This window comes from Pinus tabuliformis, chromosome 1_1 (assembly GCF_031772625.1).
Source record: "Pinus tabuliformis cultivar Carrire ecotype Pingquan chromosome 1_1, CPIR1, whole genome shotgun sequence".
In the NCBI taxonomy this organism is placed as follows: Eukaryota; Viridiplantae; Streptophyta; class Pinopsida; order Pinales; family Pinaceae; genus Pinus; species Pinus tabuliformis.
In genome coordinates this window covers 183,984,450-184,010,658 of record NC_142297.1, presented here as the reverse complement: position 1 = coordinate 184,010,658, position 26,209 = coordinate 183,984,450, and the positions used below count along the sequence as shown (strand labels likewise).

At 37.3% G+C, this 26,209-nt stretch overlaps 1 protein-coding gene across 2 annotated transcripts; it reads right to left on the bottom strand.

Moving 5' to 3' along the window:
- Positions 1–1,247: 1,247 nt before the first annotated feature.
- GTA2 (global transcription factor group A2) lies at positions 1,248–14,950 on the bottom strand. Of its 2 annotated transcripts, none has more exons than XM_089391735.1 (23): positions 14,625–14,950; positions 13,956–14,338; positions 13,390–13,628; positions 13,118–13,273; positions 12,884–13,042; positions 12,692–12,775; positions 12,403–12,473; positions 11,915–12,272; positions 11,662–11,817; positions 4,852–4,949; positions 4,698–4,746; positions 4,443–4,598; positions 4,155–4,298; positions 3,941–4,043; positions 3,688–3,855; positions 3,556–3,604; positions 3,359–3,453; positions 2,870–2,948; positions 2,627–2,684; positions 2,408–2,525; positions 2,167–2,310; positions 1,970–2,067; positions 1,248–1,836 (listed from the first exon to the last, which is right to left on the bottom strand). In XM_089391735.1, exons 2-23 carry the CDS (start codon positions 14,239–14,241, stop codon positions 1,591–1,593), a joined length of 3,114 nt encoding a protein of 1,037 aa, XP_089247861.1. In that variant the 5' UTR covers positions 14,242–14,338; positions 14,625–14,950; the 3' UTR covers positions 1,248–1,590. The 2 variants fall into 2 exon arrangements, with proteins under 2 accessions (XP_089247861.1, XP_089247862.1); XM_089391736.1 differs by having other exon boundaries at positions 3,688–3,849; positions 14,625–14,945.
- Between the last annotated feature and the right edge of the window lie 11,259 nt (positions 14,951–26,209).

The window sequence follows — 26,209 nt, the reverse complement described above, 5'->3', positions numbered from 1 at the left end:
CCAACACTTTAGTGAAGATGTCTGCAATTTGCTCATTTATGTAAAAATGTCATAAGTGAATTGTCTTGGCCTCAACACAATGTCGAATCAAATTATACTTGGTATTAATGTGTTTGTTTCAATCATGAAAGTTTAGGTTTTTGGCCAACTTTATTGCAAAAAATTGTCAATAAAAAAAAGAGTTGAATGCACTTGTTTCTCCTGCAAATCTTCTAGAGTTGTTGCTTTAACTGCTGCCACATATTCTGCTTCAATTGTGGAATCTACTGGAACTAATTGTTTGCGTGACTTTCAAAAGATAATCCAAAACTCATAACATAACTTGGAAATAAATAATCTGGTTTTTTTTATCTCCATCAAAATCTTAATCAGAGTAAGCTAAAGTCATCCACATGTATGTACTTGTCCAATGTCTTAATCAGAATATTCAATCAAAGTTAAAGTCATCCACATGTATATACTTGTTCAAAATCTTGAGTTCCCTTATTACTTTATAAGGGTCTCCCATATTTTTTTTAATTGAAATAAGTTGTATTTAGATTTTAAATAATTGAGCGACAACAAAATTGACAATTAAGAAAAATATGAAATAAGTTGTATTTAGATTTTAAATAATTGAGCGACAACAAAATTGACAATTAAGAACAAGAGCCAGTAGACCCAACAAAATGAAATGGTAAAGTGACGAAATGAGATTGGTAAAACGACCAGTGAAATAAAACAAGAAGCTAAGCAAGTGATGAAATTCACAAAATAACGATCCAACCCTAATCCTTGGTTCTTTGTCGGGAGAGAAAAAGGAAGGGGAAATACGAAATGAGATGGTAAAACGACATGAGTGAAATAAAATAAGGAAGTGATGAGTTCACAAAAATAACAGCGACCCCACCCTAATTCCTTAGTCATTTGTAGGGGAGAAAATGAAAGAAAAAGGAAAGGAAATAACCCTTGTATAGTTAATAGATAGGCCACCACCTCCGGACATTCCATTGGTATATAAAAGTCAATGGAACTTTGAAAGTCAAATTGGTACAAAAATCACATGAAAAAATTAATTGCTTATCCAGCATGTGAGCTTTATCAAGGAGTGATTATTTATTATATTGGATATATTTAGTGGTCTTATGAATAATTGGGTCCGTAGTACAAACAATGATTTGGATTTGCTCCCAGCATTCTGCAGATTTCTTATATACTTCCTAGCAAGCTCTCATAACTAGTACTTTCTGCTGAAAGCATACCAATAATAAACCAAAAATATGGACATACGTCACTCCCCATAGATCATTCGTAGCCCATCCTTATCATTAAACGATTAAAATACAATATAAGGGCCCCAGAAACTATTACAATGCTAGTTAGAAATGGCCGTCTTCTGAATATATTTAGAAAAAAATGGTAATAAGGGGAAATGAATATGCTACATGAGAACTTCGCAATTCGTGCAGTGATACTGTGTCAGAGATTCTCATCTCAGGAGGCCTTGAAATGGCATGCTAGATTCATTTACAACCCACTGACGAGCGCGAAGGTAAAAGACGAAACCCTAGAAATTCCCCAGCATGGTTTTAAAATAAGCCAGCCGTGGCACTACGAAGCTAGTTTAGCGAGATTGCTCATATCTAAGATTTTAATGTCGAGTGTCTCATCCATTTTGACAATGCCATCTGCTCCATCTATACCTATAAGCTTCCCAGTTCCGCCCCTTTGCTCTCCATTAATAATCTTGATCTTGTCTGACTTCTTGGGCGGTATAATATCAATTTCGGAAGCTGCAGCTGTCACTACTTCACCATCATCACCTGAAAGTCCTAGTAACACTTTGCATGTGCCATCCTACAAAAAACCAAGTTCATTATTTACAGTCATCCAATAAAAGTTTTGTATGCCATACAAGACCATTTGGCTGAGACTATTAAACTGAAATCACATCAGAATGTCAGTAGCGGTAACAGTAGTATATACGTACCGAGAGAACATCCCTGATGACAGCTATTTGAGGATCTTCTCCAGGTCTACGCACAGTAACTACTATATCCGAAATTAAGCCGCCTTCTTGCCCACCTCCTAGAAAAAGGACAACAAACAGTACGAAGTACAATTATAACCAAATGTGCAACAAAACCATAATGCTAGAAAGAGATTATGGAAGTCTCGAACACAAACCTGTAGTGGGAGACATAACATCCAATCCAACATTTCCTGGTGTCATTGGTTGACCACCAGGAGTGCCAGGCAAATAAGTAGGAGCACTAGGAGTCATCGGAGGTCCACCGGGAGTAGATGGCAGATACGGACTCGGAACATTTGCTGCAGTAAAAGCGGATACCATGTTTAGCTAGATATCATCCACTAAAAACACATCAAACACGATAAAATATCAATATGTAAAGAAGTTGAGCATTACCATAGCTGGGACTGTTATTATCACGAGGTGTACCCGCTTCGTAGCTACCACCAGGTGTATTGGCCCACCCAGACCCAGGTGTAGGGGCCTCGTAAGGCCGTGTTGAAGGAGTCCCAGGCTAAGTCAAAACAATGATACAATAGAGCTGAAATTCAGCACCAAAACATGAATCCTGAACATAAAAGAAATTTCTAAAAAATATATATAGCAAATTTAAACCTGATACGGAGGAGTTCCAGCACCCCATGAACCTGGATTTCCCTCCTCCCAACTGTCTCTGGAGAGGCAACCCAGTTGAAAGTTATTAGACTTTACTTTAACCAAAAATCAAATATTAGCAAATAAGCATGTAAACAAATCCACTAGATTCTGTGACATTAAACGCAGGAAACAGTACACAACTATGCTATAACCTCCGCAACAGTATATATACTGCATATTAGATAAGAAATTCATGCTTACCTCATCGGAGTCATTGTTGCATATGGATTCCATGCACGATCACGCATAGGTGTTCTCATGCCATCATGGATGGGGGTTGCTGCAAGGACCAAACAACATATAACGTACAAGAAACAATAAATGACCCAGTACTACTAGGAACCAGCATTGAAGTATATGATTAAAAGCAACATATTGGAAATATATTTTATGACAGTCAAGTAAAACAACTTTTGAACTGTGTCACAAGCCAATTAAATAAATGAACAGATCAAACAACAAAATGGGAACTCTTATTCATCCCAAAATAAAAATAGGATGAAATTTTTCCAATCTAATATGATATACCCAGCATACCCAAGAATGTAGCAGCTATTAGATTACATTGTGATAAATTGACACTTCGTAGCAATTTGCCACCTCGTTTCACTTTGAGAGAGACTCAACAGACAGCATACAAGTTATTGTAAATGCCAAATTTCAAACTAGATATGAAGAAAGAATGCTTACCAGATGGATCCCTCATTGGAGTCATGTATGGATGCATTGGTGTTCTTGATGGATGCATAGGTGTCTCACTTCCAGCTCCATACCGAGGAGATTCTCTGGATTAAAAACAATAACACAAACAAGTAGATATCAGTTTAAAGGCCCAAATTTGAAATCACAAACCATCTCCAAGTTAAAATAAAAATCACAGTAAATACCTGGCAGGAGTTGCTGTTGTTGGTGTCTCAGCCAGATGATCACGATTAACTGAAAAATACAAGATGTTATTTAGACCAAGGAACAAACATAAGAAACCCTAAAAGACTCCTCAAATTTGAAATTTCACAAACCTGTAACAACTTTCATCTGAGATTCTAGTTCAATCCTCACAGATGCCCCGTGGATATCTACAACACGCCCACGATAACCCTTAAATGGACCCAAACGGATTTTCACAGTTCTTCCAATCAAGGAATCTTCTCTCCTCCTGCCTCCTCTATGTCTTCCTCCACCTGCAGCTTTAAAAATAGATTGGCAAGATTAGCTTAAGCCAGAACATAATCAAACTTTATTTCATAATTAGCATTTAATCCAGGTATTTACCGTCTGATTGGAGATTACCACCTCTCGGTGGCCTCCTCGAGGAAGGCAGAGCACCTGATGGTGGCCTCAAAGCTCCAAATCGTGAGTTCAATGAGCCATTGCTCTACAAAGGCAATAATATAAGAATGTGAACTGCCTCCATAACAAATTGCAGGCACAGATCATAAAAAGATAGCCAACAAGTTGTATCCTCCAAAAAATATAGTATACTTACATCCCTATCACTTCCACCACGTGATCCACCGATGGCAACACAGGACTGAGCCCTTGCACAGATGAAACCACCATTCTCAAGGTGATGGCGATCATGTATGAACACAATACCTCGATGCATATGTTCGATGGGACCTTGCTTGCCCTGATACAAAATAGGCACAACACCAAGAAGTTAAAACTTAAAACAGCATTTAAACATTACTCAATGAAGCTGTTAAGCATCATGAAGCAAAAGCGTTGAAATGTAACTGCATAAGGTAACAGATCAAAGCCACAAGCATCTTACCTTGAATGGACCTTCAAGAATTCTCATAACATCTTTCAGAGTGACGGTATTCATGTATTGATCTTGAGCTTTAAAATTTCTGTCAAACAGTTTCTTTCTAATGTCTCGTAGCTTAACAGTGACAAGCTCTGATCTCTCTGGAACTCCTTTCAAAACCTGGAGTATAATAAACATCCATTTTCAGAAATCGTGATAGAAATTTTATAGATTTCTTTATAATATAAAGAAACATTTTTTTCATAGTACTATACATACCTGACAACCATCACTCTCAACACGTATGATTACACCAAAGCTCAGATGACTGCAGTATATAAGCCAAATATTTATTTAATATAACCACATCAAGAAAGCAAAAACACACAACCCAAACATAGTCTCCAATATAACATTGTATTTGACTGCTTACTCAAGTTGCACAAGGTCATGTAGTTCATATTCTCCAAGTTTGGTAACGCCAGAAGTTACTTCAGAGCTTTCAACGACATTGTCTGCAAATACACGAATCTGCAGGGAAAGTGAGAAGGTCACTATATTTGAACAGAAATTGAAGTAAAGCAAGGAATGACTTTTCTTACTCAACTATATATATCAGCTATAAAGCATGAGAACATCACAGAAGAACATCACTTATAACCTAACTAACAGGACATGTCCAAACAGGGGCCATGTCCCGTATCCCATACATTAGAGTCTAGACACAAATATGTGAAGACACATGTGGCAGTGTTCTGAGTCAAATCACAGAAGAACATCACTTATAACCCAAGTAACAGGGCACATGCAAAGAGAGGCCATGTCCCATATCCCATGTGTTAGAACATGAATACACGAGGGCACGTGTTTAGAGCCAAATCACAGAAGAACATCACTTATAAAGTTACAGGACACATGCAAATAGGGGCCATGTCCCATATCCCATGTGTTAGGACATGAATACACGAGGGCACATGCTTAGCAACATGTCCTGTGAGCCAAACACGTGTCGGACATGTGCCCTCTGTGTGTCCTGAAAATTGGACACTTGTCCCAACTCCCCCATGAAAGGGGCCCTTGGTCCATAAAATCACATGTTTTTCGTTCTTTTTTGGTTATTTCACTTAGCAGGTTGGAGGTGTGAGGCAAAATGGAGTGCAGCTGAGGGTCATTGTGCAGTGTAGAAGGGAGTCCAAGTGCTGAGTTGGCATTGGTAAGCTTAGATCTTACTGAACCAGTGTTAAAGCCGATCATCCTCCACAGTGGCAGATGCAGAGATTGTATTGGATACAGAGGAGAATCTCGATGGTTAGGAGAGCAGTGGCAGTGATGCTGATTTGTTGATAATGACATGGAGGACTACGAACAGTCACATGCTATGAGATTCTTCTATCTACAGTTCTATCATCTACCCTATTTTGTATTTGCCATTGGCATTTCCACCTGTAGTAGCAGTAACACTTCTATTTTGATGACTTAATGAGAACTTCAGTTTTTGGTTCTAATTTCTTGTGTAGTATTGGTTGCGTGATTTAGTTTGTACCATTGTCATATAAAATTGTAAATGTTTTAGTTTCTAAATTATAAATAAATTTGAATTTGTCTATATTTCATTTTTATATGCTAAGTTACCAAAAAATGGAAACCGATATGGATCCAGATAAGCATCCACCAGATTTTTGAAAAGCCAGCATTCAGATACAATGGGGAAACACCACATACAAAAAATACAATAATATTTTTTAAATTTAAAAAACATATTAGAAGTTAAAAATAAAAACCATTCATGAATCACAACATTAGAACTGAAATCACTAGATAATTTATAAATCTGAAAGACTGAAATCATGATGCATCATGCTTTATACAAAATGGATAATTGTAAATACAAAATTGAGTCTCTTAAATGATCACTCTATTGATATGATGATGTGGAATAGGTATAATTACATGTATTGTTCCAAGAGGACTCTTCACCTAGAGTTGGACTGGGGATTGATCCTAAGTCACCTGACACAAGGACAAATCGAGTGTCCAACACAGGCACATAGACCCCGGAACAAGACACATAAAACATGTTATCTATTATTTTATTCAAAAAATAATAAAAATATTAAAATATGTATATATATATAATACTAAATAGATATTTCTTGCACGAATTCTCATTCATGATACAAATTCAGACAGATACAGATTCTACATTGTAAATTTAAAATTTGTAAGTTTTACAAAGTAACATTATGCATACAAATACAATTGTGACAGATTCATCAATAACCCAATAGGAAGAAGACAAGAAATTGCAGTTTTCTCATTAAGTCATCAAACCAGATTCTACATTGTAAATTTAAAATTTGTAAGTTTTACAAATTAACATTATGCATACAAATACAATTGTGAAAGATTCATCAATGACCCAATAGGAAGAAGACAAGAAATTGCAGTTTTCTCATTAAGTCATCAAACCAGATTCTACATTGTAAATTTAAAATTTGTAAGTTTTACAAATTAACATTATGCATACAAATACAATTGTGAAAGATTCATCAATGACCCAATAGGAATAAGACAAGAAATTGCAGTTTTCTCATTAAGTCATCAAACTCAAAATGTGTTACATTGGTAGAAGCAATGCCAATGGTAAATAGAAATAGCCCAGAAAAAACATACTATAAGGTAGTAGGTAGTTCACGAGTCACCAATCATCGTCATCATCAAAATCAGCATCACAATCATCATCACCACTGCTCTCCTCTACTGCATCCTCCTTTGTATCTAATGCAATCTCTGCATCTGCTAGTGTGGAGGATGGCCCCTCAAGAGTATCACCATCATCAAAAGTGACAAGCTCTAGCACCGGGTCATTAAGATCCAAGTTGGCCAATGCCAACTCAAAACTGTTGTTCAAACCCATATCATCAAGAAAGACATCCCACATCTTTGTCTTTCCCTTCAACCACTCATTCTTTTGCCTGTAAATAAGACAAAGGTTGGTGTGTACATACACCATTATCTCTACCGTAGACTGCCCAAGCCTACTCTTCTTGACATTATACAAATTCCCAAATGTGCTCCAACTCCTCTCGCAACAAGAGGATGAGTTGCCCACTAAGAATAAAGCTTCTTACCACCCCGGTCTCTAATCACACCATAGCCTGCAAATCGCTCAGTGCCAGTGGAAAACTATGCAAACGCATCCTCCACCTCATCAAGGGATGCTCTATCCTAAAATATATGTGTCAATGCATCCTTCCTCCACTGTGAAATTTCAACATCCATGTAAAGAGGGAATCGGGAAGGTCCACCATTCAACCACTCATGGTTGTAGTATTTTGGGTTCAATGAGTGAGCCAAACAATGCAAAGGTGTGCAATTCTTGTCCCATCTGCTAACAAGAATATCTTGTATGGTGGTGATGAAGGCCTTTGATGATGTCTCATAATCAAGGCACTCACTTTGTAAAATAATGGTCCTCATGGACTCAATCATGGAATCCCATCCTTCATAAACCTCTCCTAGGACGGGTTGATCTGTATCTGCAAATCATAGTAAAGCAATGATAGGGTCCATGATTTTAATAGTGAGATCTACCCTCTCCCACCAAGCATCATATAACATTGTGTCCTTGGTTCTTTTTTAGGCTACTTGATTTGTCTTTCTCCAAAAAGACCAAAACTCTGAAATAGCCATGGCCCCAAGAGCGGTCTTCACCTCCCTCAACCCCTTCTGAATGACGAGGCAAACTGTGTATCTACAATCTTCAGCAATGATAGACGGGTGTACTCTGTGTATATTGTGAGGGCATTTGTATGATTTTGTACAAAGTTGCGGATGTCATGCATCCTCAATAATACTTCCAATCCAAGGCACACCAAAAGCAATAGATTTAAGTGATAAATTCAAGGAATGGGCAATGCAAGGTGTCAAAAATACTTGTCGATATTTAGCTTACACAATCAACCTTGCAAACAGGTGCATTTTCTATAATGATTTCGCAAATAAAGGTGAGCATGCAACATTAAAAGATATGAAGTTCTAATAGAAAAAGAATGCAATGGTGAGATCAAGCTCTTCCCATCTCTCTTTCTGAAAAATCTTGTCCATTGGACCAAGTGTTGCCCTTTCTTTTGTTGCTTGACCCACAGCCCCACCAAAACTCTCAAATGGAAATTTGTTGTTGTTTTTCCTCGATAATGGAAGGGGATCATCATTATTGTTTTTTTAAGATGACGTATCCACCATTGCCACACCAACATTGGCCTCATTTTCCATTTCTTTCCTCTTAGCTAAAGAAACTTGTGTACACGCTCCAATTCCACAAAATGGTAAGGCCAATAAATGAGCTTTCGCACAATAATAAGTGCTCTTGAAATGATTGTTGCAATAGTTGCATTTCCAAGAAACATTGCCTCCTCCCTTCAACTTGTTGCCTAGCCCTTGATCTCTTGTGACATGCTTCCACAAGGAATATTTGTTTTATTGAACCTGTTTTAACCCCAAATGTTGGCCATGTTGATTTAATAGGCTCAAGCATTTTGTCCACCTCTTTCTTTGTCTTAGTCAACAATGTGGTTCTAAGCTTCTCTAACCCATGAGGCAGATACCTTGATGGAGCCTTAGAGCTCGACACATCTCGAGAAATAAAGGTGAGCATGCAACATTAAAAGATATGAAGTTATAATAGAAAAAGAATGCAATGGTGAGATCACACTCTTCCCGTCTCTCTTTCTGAAAAATCTTGTAGTGCTGCCCTTTCTTTTTGTTGCTTGACCCACACCCCCACCAAAACTCTCAAATGGAAATTTGTTGTTGTTTTTCCTCAATAATGGAACAGGATCATCATTCCTGTTTTTTAAGATGATGTCGCCACCATTGCCACACCAACATTGGCCTCCTTTTCTATTTCTTTCCTCTTAGCTAAAGACACTTGTGTACATACTCCAATTCCACAAAATGGTAAGGCCAACAAATGAGCTTTCACACAGTAATAAGTGCTCTTGAAATGATTGTTGCAATAGTTGCATTTCCAAGCAACATTGCCTCCTTCCTTCAACTTGTTGCCTAGCCCTTGATCTCTTGTGACATACTTCCACAAGGGATATTTGTTTTATTGAGCCTGTTTTCTTTCTAAATTCAGTCTGCCCTCAACATTTGAAGTTGTTGTTGTAGCCCCACTTCCAATAGAGGGATCACTTGCAAATCCTGATGAAATCGAAACAAGAGGGGCATCACAAATGGGGATATTCTTCCCCTTCCTTTTCCCCTTCCCTACTACCCTTGATTGAGCCATGGATGTTGTAAAAAAAATAAAGAAAAAATGCAAACTTGTAAAAAAAAATGGACATGCAAACTGTTGTAGCAAAAATGCAAAAAAAAAAATAGAAGCAAAATGCACTTACCTAGTACTTGAATCACCTCCAAAATGCTCCCAAACCCTTTACTAAAAGCTCCCACACACCCACAGCAAAAGAGACACTCAAGAATGAGTGACAAATGAGCCCAAATCAAGCTTTAAAGGCTACCACCAATAGGGATATTCTTCCCCTTCCTTTGCCCCTTCCCTACTACCCTTGATTGAGCCATGGATGTTGTAAAAAATAAAGAAAAAAATTAAAAATGCACAAACCTGTAAAAAATATGAACATGCAAACTGTTGTAGCAAAAATGCAAAAAAAAAAAAAAAAAAAATGCACTTACCTAATACTTGAATCACCTCCAAAATTCTCCCAAACCCTTTGCTAGAAGCTCCCACACACCCACAACAAAAGAGACATTCAAGAATGAGTGACAAATGAGCCCAAATCGGGCTTTAAAAGTTGCATAGCACGCATTTTTGGGGGACACGTGTCCCGAAATCAAGACACTATCTTCGAATTCGCATGCCCTTCAAATCCCACCTTCAAATCCCATGATGGAAATCAAGTGTGTCCTAGAGAATCATGTCCAATTCATGGGATTTGGGACAAGACGGTGGTTTGGACGAATCTAGTTTCTTATGATTGATCTAATAAAACTATTAATGAACAGCCTCCGAGAACGGGGAAACTCCTGAGGAAACATTTCCCCCATATCCCCTTTTTGGGAAAACTCCAGGGGGCGTTTTTGTGGCGGCGAAGCACAACTCCTTTGCAAGGTCCCCCCATTTTTTTGTCTAATAATTTTTATAAAACATAAAAAACAAAGAAAGAAAAAAAAAAATATATATATATATATATATAGAAAAAGATACAAATTTATTTATATGAAATTTTAAAAAACAAAAAAATGAAACTATATTAAAACTTAAAATTTTCTCATAAAGTGCTTGCTATGTTTACTTTTAGTTTAGCATTCGATGGCTATTTTAGACTTCAATATAATGTCAACGTCATTGTCATGTGATTGTCATATGATGAATTTACTTTCTTTTCGCTTTTTAAAATTTTGATGTGCATTGCATAATTTCAATTGTCAAATGATGATATAATTTAGAGATGATATAATTTAGATGTACCTTGCATCATGCCAAATGATGAATTTAGAAGGAAGATTGCATAACGTCAAATGATGGATTCAATTTAGTAATTTACTCTTAGATTTACAATGCAAAAATATCACATAATAATAGTATAATATGTAATTATGATAATATTTAGTCTTTAGATGTACATTTCATAATTATTAAGTTTTCTAATTATAGTTATTGACATAATATTGGGATTTTATTTTTTTATTTTTATATATTAAATTTTTAATTATTTGTAATTTTATAATTTTTATGACTAATGTTATTTACTTGGGATCCAGTACACACACACATGTCCTGGGATCCACGTGTCCTCCATGTCTTGTTTCCGGAGTTGACACGTGTCCCCCATGTCTTGTTTCCAGAGTTGACATGTGTCCCCCATGTCTTGTTTCCGGAGTTGACATGTGTCCCCCATGTCTTGTTTCCGGAGTTGACATGTGTCATGCCCCATGTCGAAAACTTGTTTTGCCATGTCCTTAGTGTCCAGTGTCATCATGTCATGTGACTTAGCTTATAAATATGCTAAATGTTATTCTCTAGCCAATAAAGTCTATTCCATAGATAAATAGCAACATCTATGTATAGACTGATACCATATCAAAAAATGAACACATAAAACAACCAATCTTCTCACCTACTAACAAACATATAAATCAGCTCAATTTTCTCTACTGGACATGTATACAGATCAGCTAAACCTTCTAATAACATATGGAGCACAAGAGGACTCACATCTTCTTTTGTCGTGTCTGAGACTATTACAAGAACATGGCCTTCCACTTTCACCACCATGCCAGTAGCACCTTGATGAGTACCACTAACAACCTTCACATGATCACCAGTTTTGAAATACTTGCAAAGTTCTTTCTCCTGGAATATAAGGGTTTCCTATAAAGAAAAAAAAAATCACAGATTAAGACAATGCTGAAAGTTAGAATAAACACAATTACGACAAAAAAAAGTTAGGAGCACACATATTCAACACCTGTAGGCCTTTCATCTTTGGTTTGACAAGGACATTTTCCTCCTCAACTTTCTCCACCCATCCCATCAAATTTTTCAAGTCCCCACGAATAACCACAACTGCATCACCCTTCATAAAGTGCCCTTTCTTTCGGTTGGCAAGCAATGAAGATAAACTGGCCACATCATCACTTGCGTCATCTCCAGGCTTTTGAAATTTCTGAAGCTCATCAAATGTTGGCTGGATGTTCTGGGAACTAATAGATTTCATGGACACAGTTTTGTAAACATATCCATCTTTAAACATCATACCCTCAATTGTCTCAAACACCTCTCCTGTGACTGGATCCCGTTTACGTTCAACTGGGATACGCATTTCCCTGAGCAACATGCAGGCAATAAAGCTCATAAATCATGATACTGTTTAATCCTATAAAACATAAGAATAACCCAACCAAACCAAACATTTATCCTTGCTGAAATGGTTTAGATTTCAGAATAATCAATTACTTGACTTCACGCATGTTAATGAAGCGAGGTGGAGGAACAAAAGCCTTCTTTTTCCCAATATCCTTGCCTTCCTGAAAATTAACAGATCATATTTCCAACTGCAATTAAAATTTTGCAAATACATCTTGAGAAAGCAATGAAAAATTGCCAATGGAAAATAAAAATTTCAAATGCATTCATCATGAAAAAGTTAACAAATTAATGATTCATACTAATTCCCCTTCAGCTTGTTGAACTTAGAACAATCACATTTAGGAAAACAGTATCAACAGGAAATTCAGAGCTTTACCAATTTGTTGGCCATTGCTTGCAAATCTATCCTAGGAACCAGCTTTATCGTTACTCTTTGTCTTACATTATCAACATCCATGACCTGAGCAACAATAAACATTAAACACTATGTTGAAAGTCAAAAATCTGGAAATTAATATATATATATATATATATATATATATATATCGTTTTCAAACCACGTGCTCACCTTTGCCAGGTCACCTTTGTATGTTCCAATTTTAACACGCACCCATGTATCCTTGGAAAGCTCAACCGATTTGCTTTCTACTGAAAGCACATCAGTCATTTCCTTGATAGGAACAAGCGATACCTTCGTAGAATATATGTTCCGAAGACCTTTGCATGCCTACATTTACAAGAGTCTCAGATGCAAATCCTTGTGAATATAAATAAATAGCATACAATTAGTACCAGCCATTACCTCCTTAACATGGGCCTCTCTGTCTGCTTCAATATAAAGATAGCCTTTCAGATGATCAAGAGCAACAGCTGACCTTATCTGCAAATCTGTTCCCTGGGACTGCATGTCGATGTACTTTTGCATAAGACAAACAGCTGCCTCACGTTCATGTCCTATCTGAAGCAGACAAGTCATGAAATAGAATTAGCAAATTCACATCAGAAATCCATACATCGATAGTAGATCAAACTTTACAACAAATTGGTCTCAGCATTTAAATTTATGCACCGTACCGCACATTTGACCATCCACAACTTCGGGTCCTTCACAGACGGCAACAGAGCCTGTTGTTCAACATCGGTAGTTTCTTCATCATATTCAACATGGTCTGAGCGTGCTGCATATCTTTGTTGTATCAATCTTTCCAGATCTTCAACGTCCTGCTCTTGCTCATCTCGAGGAAGGAAAGGACGGCGGTGCATCCGAGTATCCTCCTCATCTTGTAAATCAGCTCCCGCATCGTTGATAAAATCTGTTCCACAAAAAGAATAAGAAACACAATCAAAGTGCCAATCATAAAAGCAGCAGAAGTATTTCTTTTGGCGATAACCGAATCCCAAAAATGCAAATAACGATGACGAAAGCGTGCATGAAATTTGCTTCTATAGTCGAGACTGCCCCTCAATTGAAACCCCGAAAGAAACACTAATGCTAACAGTTCACCTTGAAGAACATATGTTTACAGTCTTGAACTCTACTACAAAACCTTAACCTCTTAAACACCCATTTTTATTTTTCTTCCGATAAAGCTATCGACTGAGGCACATAATTAAAAAATGCAAAAGCAATTGAAGTCTACCTTCTTCGCCCTCTTCTTCATCCTCTTCTTCGTCACTTGCAACAAGTGCGGTGTCATCTATGAAAGCCGAAGCCCTTCTATGCTTTCGCTTCCTTGGAGTTTCGTCTTCCTCCTCATCTTCATCTTCTTCAGCCACATCATCAATGAACTGAGACCGCTTGTATTTGCGCTTTCGACTCGAACCCACGTCCTCCTCCTCCTCTTCATCCTCCTCCTCTTCTTCATCCATCATCTCTTCTTCCTCTTCGGGCTCCTCCTCTTCGTCGTCATCGTAGTGCCGAGGCATGGTTGCCCTAAATCAATAGACCTTCAAAAAAAAACCAAGATCGATAATCGATCTCTGGAATTGAATGGCCGTATGCCGAGGGCTTTGAAACCCTAACCTGCATGATGTTATCAGATCGAGTTCAGAGGCAAATAGGGTTTTGCTCTAGTAGTCTAAACCTACTAAATATTGACGAAAAAAACCGATAATAACAGTAAAATGATGGGAAAATGCCGAAAATAACAGTAAACTGATGGGAAAATGCAGAAAATAACAGTAAAATGCTAGGAAAATGCCGAAAATAACAATAAAGAGATGGGAAAATGCCGAAAATAACAGTACTGAGACGAAAAATATTGCCAGCAATAACAGTACCATGACAAAATACCTTAAAAAAGCCCTACCTTCGATGAAAAAAATCGGGGGTTTTTCCAAACCCTACGATACGCTCCCGTGCGTGGCGAAATAAAAGAAACGAGGGAACGGAGATCAATTTATAGGGTAAGTGGAAGAGGGTGGTCACCGCCTCAACTCGCCGAAGAGACGAGCCGGTGATACCATGGATAACAAAAATCCCAAGCGGGAGGGGAGGGATTGGGCTTTCCCGTCTACTGGTCCTCCTCTCCTTCTTCTCATCGCTGTTTCCCCTTTTCTTCTGTAATGACCTCCACAACTGAAATCCATGTAATTAGTTATTATAGATAATATGAATCATAACAATTATAAATGATCAGGTTAACCCTCCGCATCACTTCATCATCGTGGTTTCACTTGATGTTTTGTCTGGGCCTTCGTTTATTATTATGAGAGTAATTATTAATGGTAAAAAAATTTAGCATCACCCTATGCGAGCATTCTCCAGTTTGCAAGATATCATCATTGCCGTGTATCGCCTCTGTTCTCTTCACATCTTTTACATGAAGATCTCTTACATAACGTTCATAACAATGTTGAGAAAAAATGGCAATACAATCATTATTTAATTATTTAATTTTAAAAAATAGTATTAATTAATGGTTTTTTAATATATAAGTAAATTGTATTGATTAAAAATAAAAGATAATATATTTATCGGAATTAATTTGATGGTTTAAATACTACAAATTTAAGAAAGAAAATAAATATATTTGTGTATATACATTAAGTTAATTTTAGAATATATTTTCTCTTACATTATCATTCTAAGTAGTATTACATTTTATTTATAGGATTAAAGTTAAGTGTTAATAGAAAATATATGATTTTAGTGGAGGTAGTCTTAGTAATGATTTCAAGGTATATTGTGCGTTTATATGAGTCAGTCATTGGTCTTTTTCGCATGGCTCATGGGATGTATGATTTCATCTGATGCATTATTGGGGTTAAATAGGGTTGTCCATTGTCCCCTACCCTGTTTGGGATCTATATTGATGAGTTGGAGGCTTTTCTACACGAGCATATCCCGGACACTGATGGTTGTCTTCTTCACCAGGTCTTAATATCTATTCTACTCTTTGTTGACGACATGGTCCTCCTCTCCTCATCTCTAGAAAGATTATAGAGGCAGTTGGATGCCTTAGCTCTTTTTTGTGATCTTTGACAGTTGACAGTCAACTTGGGTAAAACCAAGGTTATGATCTTCAATGGGGTGAATAAAACTTCGGACCTTCACTTCCTATTTAGAGGGGAGGAGGTTGAGATCACCAACACGTATACGTACTTGGGGGTGCAATTCTTAGGTCCCTGCTTCAATTTGCGACCAACACTTCAACCTCGGATCAACAAAGGATATGGATCCTTAGACCTTTTCAGAGATAGTTCTTTCGACATCACTTCAAGGACATCTCGTCCAAGATGAGCCTCATGGACACCTTGATCCGTCCCACTGTTCTATTATGCAACCAGCTCACAAAATAGAAGAATGAGGTAGATCAACGACTTCAAAAGTAGCCTATTCGAGGGAGCAACCTCCTTTACATTACACAAATGAACAATTCTTGGATGATAAAAATGACAAGACCTCCTTTCTATATATAAGAGTCTAAGGGGTCACAATATAATCAGAGCTGACATAATAATAATAATGTAAGGGCACAACAATAACAATAGTGGGCTTCTCTGGGGCACAATAATAACAATATGGGGACAACATGGGCACAACAATAACAATAAGGGGCTACAATGACAATAATAATAAGGGAATACACTAGTATTATAGGGACCTAACAATGGCTTAGAGATTTGGGGACCGTCTTTACTTGAGTCGGATTGGGCTTCACTTGAGAGAGTCCAGATTCTTTTTCTCTACCACATCATTAGATGCAAACAGATAGTACCTTAGCACATCATCCTTACAGAGTTTGGAGCTTAGCCCTTTCGACTTGAGACAGTCTTCAGTTTGGTCTCATTCTGGCATCGTGTCCGGGGATTTGCAAACTCGATAAAGAGTGGGGACCATTACCCTTACTTGGCATATTGCTCGTTCTACTCCCTCGAGCGGGGCTAAATGTTGGTTTACAAGAGTTTCAGATCTCCTGAAGTCAATGGGCATTCAATTGGATTGTCTCCCTCCTTTCCGATATTCCCTGGATGCTCATGGTCACCTTCTACCTACGAGACAGGAGTTGGACAAGATCATTAAGGAGGACATCTACAGGCAGTTTTTCTAGGTCACCTGGGTCATTCCTCGAGGAGGGTTGTGCCCAAAGATGGCCTTCTACGGTGAGCACTTCTTGGAGTTGAGAGACGGGCTCATTATTCAACCCCAATATACATTTTACCACTGGATGCATGCTCTTTGCATTCCTATAGGACAGTTTAGAGTAGGTTCTCATAGACTTCGGGTATAGAAGGACCACTAGATTGATAGACCAGACAAAATCTGCTAGGTATGTCATTTACAGGAAGTAGAGACCGGGGTGCACTTCATTTTTGGATGCCCTGTCTACTACGAGATCAGAGGAAGGTTCCATTGCTTATTCAAAGACTCTCAGAGCCTCGCAAACATTTTCAGGTATCCCGATCAGAGATGTATGGCCTTATATGCAGGGGGCTCTCAAGTTCCGAGCGCATATTCTTCAGCCTCCCATCAGACTAGACCCCACACAGAGGATCGCAACATTTTTCAGGGTACTGTCTTTAGACAGAGGCACAAAGAGAATGATTGATACCATTTCATATCCAAACTCTAGACCAATGAGGATTCGTGGGACCTCACCCTGCCACACAAGATCTCAGCAACAAAACCGTCTCAGATCCATCCCTGGGAGACGGACTAGGTCCTCCAGACCTCAACAGTGTGCGAACTCCCCCAGACAACGATTTAGTGGACAGTCTGCACCTCCCACTGGCCCTTCATTGGGCCAACAAACTTTGTGGAGTTTTTTCAGTGTTCTTTAGTCAGCCTCGGATGTTAGGAGAGATGGGTCTGATCCTCATACTAGCCCCTGGATCTTCTTCGTCAAGGCATTCCATGCATTGTATCATTTATGTTCATGCATTGTACCTTTTATGCACTGTGTTTTTTATAGGAGATCGTTTGGTTCTCCCGCATTGTATAGACATCATTGTACTCAACAACCCCTTTGACCTACTTTGTGGTCATTAGTTGGACATGAATATAATTTTCTTATCTTATATAAATACTTATCTCAAACCTCATTTTAGTTATGGAGTAAAATCTAAGGTTGCTTCTAATTCATTAACGGTTCATCTTCTTTGGACGTGAAGAAAAAGGTTAATGACCCAAAACACAAAGATATTTAGCTAGATTGTCCCCTAAATCACCAATAAGTCATTTTAAGTGACATGCTTTTATTAAATATTGGCAATAAATTAACCCACATTCACAAACAGCAATTAATTTTTATCGCTACTAATTCAAAATCAAATTATAATAAATATTGAACTTGAAAAAAAAGAAAAAAAACAACCTAATTTTATGACAAATTACAAATTTGATATAAATTAATGAAAATTTTATATTGTAATCAAAATTTCATTTTGACCCAAACTCTATACATAATAATACTAAAAAAACTATAACTTCTTAAGTTGTAAATTAATTGGCAATGGAATTGTTAAATTCTCGCAATTATAAAAATGTTTATATATATATATATATATTAAAAAGTGAAAGAAGAAAAAGAATTGTTAAATTCTATTAATTATAAAAATGTTTTTAACATTATTAAATAAATTTTAACAATATAAGAATAAAAAAAAAATCTACTTTACTTTTTATTTTTATTTTATTGAAATTACATTATAAATTTCTCTATCTAGAATATATTTTAAATATATTATTATTATTATTATTATTATTATTTTAAAAATCTAAATTTAAAATAAATTAATATAAATATAATTAAATATTTTTTTAATTTGAATTGAAAATATATTTATATTTCATAAAATTTGTGACAGGAACAGTTGTACAATCTTCATAAATATTTGATGTTAGTTCTGATCAATATTGTAGTAAGCAATAAAATTCTAAACTATGATCCAAAACTATGTCTTGGAATAGGCACATGGGCATTATAATGTTCTAAAAATGCTAGCTTGTAGATCCTCCAAAAAAGACCAATTAAAAATAGACACTTACAAAACATGTTTTGTAGGCAAGCTTAAGGAACTATGGTTAAGCTTAGAACCTCATCCACTTTAAGGTTTCCTTTTGCTAGATGGACCCCCTCATTCATAAGGAAGTTTGCCTTCTTGTTGTTGTGCTTAAGGACATGTGAATAAATGATTTGGAGTGAAAGCTTTCTATCATATGATAGATATGTTTTACAATAGCTTGGAGTTTGATGTTAGATGGGAGAAAGCTATTAAATATTGACAGATTGTTTAACTTTCCAATCACACACTTTGAAGCCTCATTGGAGTCTTATTGGTGGCGAGCCATCTTTTTTTTAGATAAACTTAGGACATGAATCAAAATAGACCGATGAGACTGATTAATGCTAGCCCTGAGGCTAACATTAGTTCATAACATTTTATGTAAAATACTTTGGGCAATGTGGCTACATATAATACTTTCGGCATTGCCACTATACTTTGTACCATCACGATAGTGATGACATATGGTTTCCATATGCCTTGTGGTTGTTGGCATGTCAGCATGTGCTTTTCCCTACCATATGGCTCTGCTTTGTGGTTTGTTTCCATGTTAGCATGTGGCCAATGGCTATTGGTATGTTGGCCATCTACTCTTGGTTGCTTTTTCCACTTGGTGCTTGCATGCAAAACCCTGAGGCTATTTGGTTACAGTCAAGGGTAGCCAAAACCATCTCGGATCCTGCAATTTATTCTCCAAACTCACATTCAACTCCTTAATTTACCTAATATGTTCCTTAATCATGCATAACCCCTGTGTTTTTATTTTAATCTCAGAATCAAGCCTGTTGAGCATCATCTCATATGCTCGAAGCATTCACTGGCCCTCATGGACCTGAGCCTTCAAGTGTAGGTGGGTATCAGGTTGGGACTCCTTGCAACCATTTTTGTTACATAATACATTACTTATGCACTTTTGTAATTTATTATACCTCCATTGCTTCTTTCCCTAGTCTCCGCAAGAGAAGCTAGGCACCAAGTCAAGCTTTTTGTTGTGCCAACTTGTACATAAAATTAAGACATTATGTTAGACTGATGAGTAGGTTATATGTCATTTTATTTGTTTTATCGGTTGCATATAAACAAAAATATGTGAGGTACCATGCCTTTTTCCTTCTATTCTCTTTTGCTAGAGTACGAAACCCTCTTACTTACATACAAATAAATAAACCATTTGTGTATACAGAAAGGCATAACAACTACACTTATTCTTCCCGCTATTTGAACATGACATCTTCCTCATGTGATTCGAATACATCTACCAAAACTCTTTTTGGAGTTATATAAACACTTCCAAGGCACATCTCAAAGGCAAGGTGAGGAGATTTTATAAGTACACAAAAACTTGCAAAGCACGGGTCATTGGTTTATCCCACTCTTTTATTGTTCAATACAATATTAGATAACAATGAGAGGGATATATAGAATACTACCAAACAATAGTTTTTATCATTTTTATAAACATGGGAAGAGAAGGAAAGCCCAAAATATGAAGCAAATAAGCATATTTGGTAACCAAGTAACCATTATATCTTATACTCAAACTAAAATATACATAAATTATATCTAATACTCTCAAAGCATTCAAATTCTAGATCACAAAATCTAACTAAGAGTCATTTTGCACTAGTCCAATGGGCAATTTGGGTTTAAAGAACATTGAAATTCTTTGCATATGCCCAAACCATGGTGAAGCATATGCAAACTAATTCAATTTATGGGCCAACACAACCATAAAAAGGACAAATTATGGAGTCATGGGGTAAGATACATGGACTTATAGTTGAGCTTCACTCATGTCAGTTAGTAGGAGTCAAATTGTTTTGAGCTTCTCCTAGAGAAGTACAAAATCTTCTTTCTTCAACTGATTAAGCTCAACTATGCTACCCATTTTGAGTGTGGTAGAGGAAAACAATCATAGCTTCCTTAACATTAATAACCACTGAATTTTTAACTATGTTGAACTCTGAAATAGTTTACAATATTGCAAATGGAAAATAGTAGACCCCTTTAAATGTAATGGGCGATGTAAGTAACCATGGGGTATAAATAAGAATTTCAAACTATGGCACCCCCTGTGGGTTAATTCCCCTTGTAATTATGTAACCATAAATTAAAATGGCTAAGAGAAAGGGACACAGATTCCATTGCTTGAGGAGGTAGATTGGCTGAGGAATTGGTTATTTTAAATATTAGTCATGGGTTGACTAAGTGGTTTTAATGTGTTGACTACGTAATAATTTCAATTGAAAAATACAGGACAAGCCCATGTGTCTTTGGACATAATTGCAAGCAAGAGAGGACAAAAGTTGAAGGTAGAGGATTGTTTTCTATGTCCAAGAAGGATGGGCCATGTGGATCTTCGAGAAGATAGATGGTTAACTTGTTGAAGTGCGTAGGGTAAGGCGAGGAGACAGTCCTTCAAGCAGTTAGAAAAACCACAAGAAGGGGAGGTTGTGAAGGTCATACACGATTCATGCACATAGGCAGGAAAAAGAGGAGGCCAAGAGACTCTCAGTGTAACATTCATTCTTCCATTTGGAAGGGGCAGATTCAGCGCAAGGGGGAGAAGAAAAGCAAGACATTCCTCACGAAGTGGAATGGAACAGGGAAAGGAAATTCGACATATAGGGAAACTTAGACTGAAAACAAACCAACTAAAGAAGCTAAGAGGGTTTGTTGGTGGAGGATAGATAATAGTTGCTTGCCAAGGATTGGTGAAGCCACCGAGAGTGATTTTCCTTAGACTGAAGAACCCACTGGGAAGTTTGTGGATTGATGAAGCTACTAGATAGGGGAAAAATATACTCAGGTACCTGGGGTGGTTGAGGTAACACCAGGTCTGGCCCTAGGCTAGGAAAATTGGTGCTTGCACTCTCTGAAGAAATACCTACCAAGGGTGATCTTTGTGCTCCCATGGTAGTTTATCCAGTTGAGGAACCTTCCCATGTTGAATTCTCATTCTCATGTGGTTGCCTGAGGAGTAAAGAAACCAATGAGTGTGGCTTTCCTTGGGAACCACTGGGAAGCTTGTGATTTGAAGAACCTATTGATTCATTAGTAGCTTGTCACTAAAGAACATTGCCATATCTACATATTGAGTTCTCCTCCTCTTGAAAATGAGTAGTGGTTTGTATAGGGCTAAAGAAACCACCAAGGGTGGCTTGCCTTATGACTGAAGAAACCACTGGCAAGCTTGTGTTCTTAAGAGCCTATTGATTCATTAGTAGATTGCCACTGAATAACCTTTCCATGTATAATAATATTACTCCCCTGATTTAGAGATGTGATTCTCTGTGAAACAAAGAACCCCTTTGATAAAAGCTAATTGAGATAAAGTTACTAAGATTGAACAAGTGGTCTGAAGAACCTATTGATTCATCAGTAGCTTGCCACTAAGGAACCTTCACATACAATACTAATATTATGCTCGTGGACTAGAGATTTAAGTCTATATGTTTATAAAAGATCCTCAAGATGAAGCTAATGAAGATTAGGCCATGTGACATGACAATGGGAAGTTGTTGAGAATAGTTGAGGGAAGTGAGTCAACGTGCATTTGGTTAGCTGATTGGGTGATGGGTAAAGGTGGGTTACCTTAAAGGCCCTGTTTTAGCTAGAATTAATGATTTTACATGGTTTAACACTCCATCCTTGAGCTATGGAATTTGGCTCGGGGTGATAGCTGCAAGAAAGACTTAGTTGCAGCTTGTCTATGGTTGGGTGGAGAATTGAAGTCCCAATCTCAGTTGCTGACCACATTTAATCAGATAAGTATACTCAAGTTTTTCACATTGAATGTTAAGTGTATGTTAAATGTGTAGGCTTAAGGCCTATATTTGATATGGATTAAATGTGCTAGTCCAATGCTTGTAATATATCATGGAATGTGATTTCCTACATGCTTAAGGAATGTTGATTACCCTGTAAGATCCCTGAGTAATTGAATGAATTGCTATATGTATTCATGAGCTTGTTTCATTTACTTTGGTCCATTAATGGGCCTAAGTAAATGAATGGACAGATCTTTGTCTTACTTGTTATTAAATTAACAGATTTGGCTTCGAGGCCTTATTATCAATTGCCAAGCTCAGGAGGTATAATGTCGTATATGCGTATATGTGTGTGTGTATGTTAAAATGGTTTGGGTTGATCCCTATTAAAAGCTCAGGACAGATATCAAAACATGTGCACATATATGTCTAAATAACTATATACTCGTAGGTGGGGTTGAAGCCTCTATAAGCTTAGGTAGGATAACTCGAATATTATGTATGCGCACACAATATAAGCTAATAAGGGATAACTCTAAGAACTTCACGATGATATGTATATGTATATTTATGTACTTGTATGATTATGAGTAGGGGTTGAGCATTAACGCTTTAAGGGCCTAGCCTTCAAGTCATGATAGCCCATATGTGCAAGCATCGTGACTGAGCTTTGAGGGCGGGAAAGGCCCAAAACATATTTACATATGCTGCAGGGGTTGGAAATCTTTTGTTGAGGGTTAAAAGAGTGGACTCTTGTTGAGCATAATGTTGGCATTGATGTCAAATGGGCAAGGATTATAGATGCATGGTGTGTCAAGTTTAGGGGAAGTCCTATGGTTGCTAGAGTTTTTGATATAGAACCATCATAGTAGCAGGATGAACAAAGAAGCTAAAATATTATACCTATGGCAGTTAGGTGGCTCAGAATTTGAAGGCACTTCCGCCTCAAGAGATATGTTCATATGCTCCTTGAAGTGATAGTGCTCGAAAATAATTTTCCAATGATAGGTTGAAGTTTGAATTTGGCCCTCAAGATCAAAAGTTATTCTCAATCAAAGTTAGGCAGGCTAAAAGGGGTCAAAGGTTGTAGAGAAGTCAAAGTTAATGAACCCCAATGTTGGCGCTAGTTTGGCGTTTGGACAAACATGGTGGAGTCTTTGGTGGAGTAGTTGGCAGAGGACAATAGTTAAATAGTGGGCAAGTTCAAAGGTGGATTTTTATCCACACATCCCCTTAAACTCATTATGAAAAATGCAGGAGGGTTTGTTATTGGCAGTATTTTCCATATTGTCGATGAGGAGATCAACAACCTATGTTAAAAGTGGGACCCTCTCCCCATTCACAACCAAACCAAAAAAGGGGTGTCTGCGTAAAACCACCAACAAAAATGGTTAAGCGTAGTGGAGACGAGCCCGGGGTGAACTAGAAAAAAAGGTACAACAGGTGCAAAGTTGGACCAATAGAAGCTCAGGAGGTACAAAATGGGCCCTGCCCAAGACACATAACCCCATAAGTTACAAAGGATGGCATCAGGTGAAGTTATGGGGTGATAGGGATCCAAGTGGATGTGGCATAGGATGTCAGTAGCGGTAAGTTGACACATAAGTCACGTGGCACATTCCAATTTGATGACGTAGATAGGTAGATGCACAGGTGGAAGTGATGGTGGTAGATGGCATCATTATGATGTAAGGCATAGATATGTGGAAGTGTAGGGTAGTGACACGTGGCATGCAGGATTTGGTATTTTTGGGTGGCCAAGTGGACTGAATAATGGATGACACATGGCATCACTCGAAGCTTGACACATGGAAGTTGATACAAGTGGTAGACAGGTCATCATGGAAACTAGTACACATCATCCCAACAAGTCGCTCATTGGCGCATGTGTGCAATCATGGTCCCACATGGACACATCATCTTGGAGGATCATCCCTAGAGTTTTTCATTGTAACCTATGTTGATATGTCTGGGGTGATGGGGAGCCAAGAGGACACGGAATACAAGATGGGTGGGACATGGTGGCAGAACAGGTGATACACAACTAGAGTTACAGACCAATCGGAAGGGCGTAAGCAACATGGAGGGGCAGTCTTATTGGAGAATGTAACTAAGTTTTGTCTTCATACTTGTATCAAAATGATTTTTATGTAAAAAGAACAAAATATTTTCAACCATGGGTTTCTTGCTCAAAAAATTATTATTTTATTAGTTATGCATGTTCTTCATGCTTTTAGGTTTTCTTGAGTTAAAGAGTCAAAGTCTTATTTGGACCTATTGAAAAGAAAAAGGAAAGAGAATTTTTAATTATGTATTTTGGGTAAAAATTTCCTCTAGAAGTCAAGTTGTCCCTACCTATCATGTAGGCTCTGCCCTAAGGGACATGATGATTCACACCCCTCTAGACAAGTATAAATAGAAGAAAGTTGGAGCTCATTTTGAACACACAATTTTGGGGCATCTAATTTGAAATTTCACAGAGAATGTGGAGGATCGAAATTTGAATAGAAGGAGGGTTTGACTTGGCTTCTATAGAGTGGAAGGGTCTTGGATATCTCATTTGATCTGATTCTATAAGAATACAATTTTTTCAATTTACCCTTGGCTTGGAACCTATATCTTGTGTTCTTTTATGTGATCTTCATATTCACATTATGGTAATTGCTTGATGAAAGAATCACAATTAAGATTAATAAAAGAGCAAATTAAACTCACAAGCGATTACTATGAAAGGAAAATCTAAATTAAATTACAAGCCTCCCGATTTTCCAATAGGTCCCACATGACACGTATGCCCGAAGGATTGACCCTGGAAGGTTTGGAAGGTTCACCATCGTTTATTCCAATGGAAATAAAGCTTGGGGGGCTAAAGTATCGCACTAGGACTTTGTTTCGTGCACATTAAGTGACCAAGGGTGTAAAGGGAAAATGCATGTTGATTAAGCCCTTGGGGCTATAATGCAAAGGGGGCCCAATAAGCAATCTAGCAACGTTTTTGCGCGTTTTTTTTATGACCAAGGGCCTTTAGGCTTACAACAATGAATAAACATTATGATTTAAGCACTAGAGGGCTAGAACCTGTCACCAGTTGTTCTGCATTGTATTTGGCAATTATGCCATATATGGAGGGTCGCTAGAATTGGAAAACTTTTGATAAAACTTGGTACTAGAAGTAATGGTGATTATAGAGAATTGAGAAGGAAGGAAACAAGGACCATTAAACTCAAAGAATTAATGGAGCGACACCTGCATTAAAGAGAGCCATCCTTGATCATGATATTTATGCAATAGATCATTTAATGAGCGAGGAGAGCTGTGTGGTGTAATTAAAATATCTTATAACGAACTGACATATTTCGATATCCTTAAAAAGAAATAATGGAGATCATACTTGTGCTTGTTGATTGAGTAAGTTATGTTAATACTCGAGCTCTTTATTGAAGATCAATGAGCCATATTGGAGAATGCGTGAGTTAAATGATGAGCTGACAGACTACATAATTTTTTGTGTAGTTGTGGAACAAAACTCAAGAACATTGAGTTAGAGTGTAGTTGAGAGTTTAATTGTTTGTGTAGCTAAGTGCACTTATAGGTTGTGTGAGAATATTAGGGTGCTC